General features: G+C 40.9%; 1 protein-coding gene across 1 annotated transcript in view; it reads right to left on the reverse strand.

The window, feature by feature from the left end:
• Positions 1–6,280, reverse strand: part of LOC101746335 (ribosome-releasing factor 2, mitochondrial) — a 12,754-nt gene extending 6,474 nt beyond the window's left edge. Inside the window, exons 1-7 of the mRNA XM_004925665.5 lie at positions 6,068–6,280; positions 5,240–5,368; positions 4,618–4,755; positions 3,837–4,025; positions 2,673–2,966; positions 1,900–2,114; positions 1,093–1,182 (exon numbers count right to left, since the gene is read on the reverse strand). Coding sequence (XP_004925722.1) covers positions 1,093–1,182; positions 1,900–2,114; positions 2,673–2,966; positions 3,837–4,025; positions 4,618–4,755; positions 5,240–5,368; positions 6,068–6,212 — 1,200 coding nt within the window. The 5' untranslated portion in view covers positions 6,213–6,280. The remainder of the gene's footprint in view (positions 1–1,092; positions 1,183–1,899; positions 2,115–2,672; positions 2,967–3,836; positions 4,026–4,617; positions 4,756–5,239; positions 5,369–6,067) is intronic.
• Positions 6,281–6,975: the final 695 nt, after the last annotated feature.

Consider the following 6,975-nt stretch of genomic DNA (forward strand, 5'->3'; position numbering starts at 1 on the left):
ACAGTACAGTGTGTAGTGCTATGTTAACAAACTACGGGCGGATATCGTATCTTCGCCTAGTTTGTTAACATAGCCCTTTGGAGACAGTTTAGTTTTAGTTTAATGTTAGATAGTTTTTGTACAATGGAGTAACAATTTAAGAGTCAGTATATAGCGTCGGCCGAAAATCAAAGCAGAATGCCCGCTTTTAGATTACATTCTCTTATAGAGCCATTTTCATTATTTATCAGCGGGACGGTGAATTACGAAGCGGCATACCATCGACCTGCCTACTTTTGACGAGAAATAATCGATCATTATTATCTTCTTTCTTCACCCCATTATCCGCTGGTAGCCTATGAGGCTAATCCAGCTACGCCTTGGCGGGTAGATGAACTCACGGACCCAACCTGAGAGAACTTGCTAACACTAGCCCTATTAAGAGCAGTACTTCGCAGAATCTACCACCGGATCGGAATCGCGACCTACTGAGAGGATCCGGTGAGAAACTCAGTGGGCTGTCTGTGTCTATGGGTTAGTTAGTTAGGTTAGACGAGTAGAGCGTGGATGGTGCCCGATGCTTGAGAAACCTAAAAGCACCGAGAGTGACTCCGGAGGATCCGACAAGACGTGCCTCGAGCGATGGCGGCTTTGCTTTGCGCCGTCGCGGTTGTATAAGTAACTAGCTGTACCTGTCCGCTTCGCTGGGCATTGAAAATTAACATTATTATTTCTCACCCCCACAAAGATTCTCATCATTAACGCCCCCGCAACTGGTGTAGGGAGTCCAACACTCATATAAATATTAGCCTATCCATTAAGTACATGTATTTTCTACGCGGATACTAAGTTTAAAGTCAATCGGATGCACGGTTCAGTAGTTATAACGGAACATCCGTAAAAACCACTGTAGATTTATATATTAGTATAGATTAGTGGCGGTCACGATAAGAGGGTTATTATTGCCGTCTCATGACCGCACTTATCTTGACACCTCTGCGGGCCCAGCTGCCCAGGGACATGATCAAAGTACATGGCTGCGTGTCGCGTCGCTAGTAATCGCTCGCCACCCTCGCGGAGCACGTCCCAGACAGCAGGTGAGTGAGTACTCACCTTGAGTGACCCCACGACGGCGATGTTGCCCGCGGCCACTGACTCCACTGGACGATACTCGTCAGCCAACGCCACGTACAGCGCGCCCGTCTGGTTAGTTCAAGTATATTCACAAACATTTCTAATTGTATAAAATCTCGAATCGGCTAGAATGCGATTGTCGCGTGACATCCTCCCAACTTCGACGCGAAATCTCATCGCCCTTTTGTGCAAATAAATACAATATCACACAACATACATCACAAACATATTTAACCTATATCACCTCACACTGCACATATTACATGTCGTAATGACATCTCATCAGCAATGGGCTGGTGGCAACGTCGGACAGGTACCGACCATCATCCTGTTTTATTTATTGCTTAGATGGGTGGAAGAGCTCATGGCCCACCTAGCTAAGTGGTTACCAGAGCCCATAGACATCTACAATGTAAAAGTCGCAAGCAACGTAAACCCCCCTTGAGATATAAGTTCTAAGGTCTCACTTACAGCGGCTGCCCCACCCTTCAAACCGAAACGCATTACTGCTTCACGACAGAAATAGGCGGGGCAGTGGTACTCACCCGTGCGGACTCACAAGTCGTCCTACCACCAGTAATCTTGCCAGTTGGAGGGGTTAGGCCGCCGCCATTATAGCACAAGTTGCAAACGCCTTGAGGTGGGTGGCGGTATTCAATTTATGCTATCCATACTGCAGTGGTCACTTAAAATACGACAAGTAGTGAACTGGTCCGCTCATGTATAAATAATTAAAAGGACTGTGGTATCTTTAGTTATTCACGAGTTAAGAACACCAAACCTCACCTGCTCGCTTCTGTCCTGTCCAAGGTTGTAGATCTTCTGGGCCTTCTTCATCTCGCCGCTGTACAGCCTCACGAAGGTCAGCACTCCCCTCTGGTCGTCGTGGATCACTTTGAAAGCCCTGCCCGCTAGCTCCTCACCGAAACATTTATACAGCTCGTGTCCTTCCAGGGGACTTGGAAGATATGACATGACACCGTCCATCAAGGTTTGAACCCCTATAGAAATAAAAAAGTGTTGGAATTTTAAGAAATAGTAGTTTTTTTTCTTCTGTCTCATTAATTTAGTACGGCAACACTGCACCACGGGAACTAATGGAAAGTATAACACTACACGGGTGAGGATTGATATCGAGAAGGCTTTTGACCGGTTGTGGCATAGAGGACTTTTATAGAAGTTGTCATCCTAAGAAATCCTAGGAAAGGACTATGCGAGTGTATCGCCGGTTTTTTGGATGCACTTCTGATGTTCCAGTCGTCGTTGATGGCTGCTGCTGCGGCTGATGCCATGACTGTAATATGAGCATTTCGGCCCGTGCTATCCCACATGACGGTAGGCACTGCTATGTGGGTCCAATACACCAGCCTTCAGAGAGATCTGCGTCTATCTCGGAGCACGGTCAGGAGAAGCGATAAAAACTTGTAACTGAAGTGAAGTACTCTGGAGCGGGTATCCGAATGAGGTGTATTGAATTTAATTTAAATCCTCATTTCCTTAGAATCCCTCCATAATTTCCCTATCTGAAAGAGGTCAAACTCCGCACCCTTCACACTTACCTATATTTTTATAAGAACTTCCACACAAAATGGGAAAAGCTTTCATTTTAATAGTAGATCTTCTGACCGCATTGTCTATGTCGCGTGCGCTCAACTCCAAAGACTCGTTGTTTATGATTGTCTCTGCTATCTCATCGTCTATAGAAGAGAGAGTGTCCACGAGTTGTCTATGGTCAGTAACGGCCGCCTCCCATTTGTGACCGTCGTCTTTCTCCGTCAGTTTTCTTCGAGTGAACTTCTGTCCTCGTCCTTGAGTCCATATTATCTCTTCTAGGTTAATTAAATCTATTAGTCCTGCGAGAAAATTGTTCATTATTAGTTCATGTAATATTTTACTTAGATAAATATTTTAGACCTAAGTATTCATCCAGAGTCTAAGGATGGAACCGGAAGTTATCCACGAAAACTAGAGATCTGTCGATCGGTCCTTTTGACCCGAAATAATTGTAATTGCAATGCAATTTGATTATAATATTAAAAAAAGACACTAAATGTAAATAGTTCAAATAAGTTGCAAATCATCATCTTTCTCGTCTTCGAGACAAAAGAGTTCACGACACATTTCGTTGAAAAATCAAAAGTTATAGAATCTTTACTAGATAAGTCACTGAAGCATACGCGGGCGACGTGTGATCGAATCAAATGTTGCGATGAGCACAGGTCCGATACGAACCAAACAAAATGGCTCCTACATATTCGACAATACACAAAAATCACACAATATGTTTGTTGGTCTCAGAATACAAATGAGGATACAGCCTCTCATGGTGCGTTGCAGACCGCGGCAAGGTCAGCCCATTCACAATGAAATAATACAATAGCGGTATCGATAAGCGCGCGTCACAGCCATTAAGGACAACACTCGACATCAGACAAGTGCGGCGAGGCGGGCGAAGGCGGGGCGGGCTGCCCCCCGCGCGTCGCCTCACGCCCCGATGGACATGAACTGGCGCGCCTACAGTATAGTATTTTAAAAAGTTTTTTATGTACCTAAATTACTCACTTAGTAAGTAGATTCCAGAGGGCACCGACTTGGATGTGCCCCTGTCATTGATAACGTCCATAAGCGACGGTAACCACCCACCATCAGGTAGGCCGTATGCTCGTCTGCCTACCAAGACATTAACAAAACAGGTCTAAAGGCAATAACTTGAGAAGTCGTACCAATGAGTCGTCCTTCGTGCCTAACGGTGTGGTGGAGTAGCAAAGGCGTGGCTTGCAGCTTCTCTGTGACCGAGTTCACGCAAGCCTCCACGAATGCGTCATTCCTGTCCATCTTGTTTAAGTAGAGTATCCGAGGTACTCTGTACCCGATGGCCTGTCTCCACACTGTTAATGTTTGTGCTTCGACACCTGTAAAGGAAAATATTCGTAGTGGTATGAGTTATTGGAAAACTGTGAGTGTAATAGCTAAAGCCTCTCCATGTGGATAACTAAAATGTATGAGTTACTAACAGGTCAGCAACACATTTCACGTTCCATACATACAAATTTTATAAAACAAAACAGAGGGACTACCCAATCTCAGACCTGAGAGCTTATTACATAATATACTTTTAATATGCTGCATGGAACCATTTACCATGTAACATTCTTTGTAGTATTACTTGAACTTTTTGGAAGAACATTTATAACCATTGAAACCTTCTTCAGACAATCAACAGTTCTATGTGCACTACTTAAAACAATTAGTTTGCATTACAACTACAGAAATTTGATTTTATATGGAAATTGCCTTTTTCCCAGAGTTCGATTTATTCTTTGTTATATACTTTTTGAGTTTAGTTATAGTTAGTCTAGTAATAGAATTATTGTATTTGTATTGTATAACTTTTTATTTTAACATTAAAAGTACTTTTTTATAAACAAAATTTGCTCAGGGCAACTATAATGTACTTGTGTTTCAACAAGCCTTAAAGATCAATCAACTACCAGTGTTGCTTACCGGCAGATCCATCAAGGACTATAACTGCACCATCGAGAACAGCCAAACTCTGTTCGACCTCCATTGTGAAGTCTATGTGTCCTGGTGTATCTATTAGATTGATCTGCCCTCCTCTCCAAGGGATTGTTACTGCTGCAGCTGAGATGGTACATAAAAACAGTACATAAATAATATAATTATAAAAATTAAGGCCTTTTCAATTTCAAAACTACTACTTAATGTGATTAATTTTTGGAGTCTTATTTTTTTATTTATATATATTATATATTATATTTATATATATTATTGCCCTTGTAGGCAGACAAGCATACGGCCCACCTGATGGTGAGTGGTTACCGCCCCCCATGGACTTCAGCAATGCCAGGGGCAGAGCCAAGCTGCTGCCTACCGCTTAATACTCTAATATGTGTAATAAGTATTACTTGAACCCTATTATTAGTACTGTACTTGTATCACATTTTATTTAGTGCCTCTACATTAAATATACCTGTGATAATAATTAGAATAAAGTAACCGAAATAAAATAAAGAATTTTTAGAATAAAGTGCTGTTGATCCAGAACAATATTATTTAAATCATATCTTCTAACCATTCAAGAATTCTAACTAAAGCTTCTACTTACAAGTGATTGTGATTCCCCTTTGCCTCTCTTGTTCCATGTAATCTGTGACGGTATTCCCATGATGCACCTCTCCCATAGATCTGATGGTGCCTGAGTAAAACAGCATTCTTTCTGTTGTCGTTGTTTTACCTGTAAAATGGTACACCATTAAAGTAATCATCCACTCATAGAGGACAGTTCATTCTAGTGTGATTTCTCTTTCCTATCACATGACCTACAACTATTAATTTTTCCAAGTTGTCAGGATTTCGTCGGGCCACGTGTGTCGGTGGAAGGAAAGAGAAGTCCAGGAAGATTGCCAACCAGGTAGATGGACATTGTCAAGGAGGCCACAAACATCAGCGTCCCGAGCGCCATTAAGCAAGCCGAGTGCAGGCAGCATTGGAGGAAGCTGGTGCAAAAACTGGACCAAGGTGGTTATGACCCTCAGTAATGAGGAACCGACGAAGAAGAAAGTGTGATTTCAACACATCTTATGGGGTCGAAGTTGCAGTTGGATTGTAATACTTATTGATTTCACATTTAACTTGCTAGGAAAGTTTGCCACTGGTACGCTGAAGTACAATTATAAGTATTACTACGGTATTTTCTAGTATGAGATTGCATACATTCATTAGATCATATTTTAGAATCTACCTTTGTTTATATGATACAGACATCGAACATGCTATTGTTTAAGCAACTGAATTTTAAATCTATAGACAGTATAGACTGCAGTGTACTTAAAGTACACTCCGGTCCATTTGAGAAAACATAAGTTAAGATTTTTTCCGTGCTATGTGCAAATACATTCACAGTAAAATAGATGAAATGAAATCAAAACCTAACCTGCATCAATGTGCGCTAAAATACCAATATTACGAATATTTTCCATTTCATTGACATTATTTTTAGTAGAATTACTGTAACATCTTGCTGCCCAAGCATTTTTGAAGAAATTTCTGTAATTACTTAAGAAATATAGCTTTTTCATTTTCAAGTAGGTTCAAATAAATAGAAAATAAAACTACACTTGATTTCAGCTGATTTTGACAAATCAAATGTAGTTCTTTTAGGCAAAGGGGACATTCCATATATAGCCAAAAGCCAAAGCCCTGGCAGTTCAAAGAATAAATGAAAACTTGGGAATTTATTGAAAGTGTGGTTGATCACTTAGTTGCGATATAAAAATTTACCAGTTTCCTGTTTTTCTGTGTTTCGTAAAAGGCGAGGAAGAGAAAATAAGCAGCAGGGCTCTCTCAACTTCATAGCCAGCGTACTGTGATTGCCATGTAGCGCTTACTGGTAGTAGAGTGAATTGTAAGTTTGCATGTGTAAATACTATTATCCTGACTACCCCGAAACCGTCTTATATTCCAGTTTGAAGGAAAAATACTTTCGAGTTTTCGTCGTGTGTCAAGATGGAGCTAATATCACTGATGTACTTTAAAGGTCTATGGCTAATATGCAAGTTGTGATGACTCTGGACTCCTGTGACCATTATAGATAAATAAAAAGTTCAATGAATATTTTAAAAGAACCTGAAAACCCAAGTATACTAGCATGGTTTAATTTTTCTGTATTTATACACTTTAGTAGACGCTACACGGCCAGTAATGTTACTCGTTCAATCCTAGATAAGCGTTTAATTAGCAAAATAAAGCAATTTAAATATCTTTGCTCCTCGCATTACCACCAAAAAGTTTTAACCCGCGCTGTGAATGTAAAACATATTTAAAAAGGTCTTAAAAAGGAAA

The sequence above is a fragment of the Bombyx mori genome, chromosome 25 (genome assembly GCF_030269925.1).
Source record: "Bombyx mori chromosome 25, ASM3026992v2".
Lineage (NCBI taxonomy): Eukaryota > Metazoa > Arthropoda > Insecta > Lepidoptera > Bombycidae > Bombyx > Bombyx mori.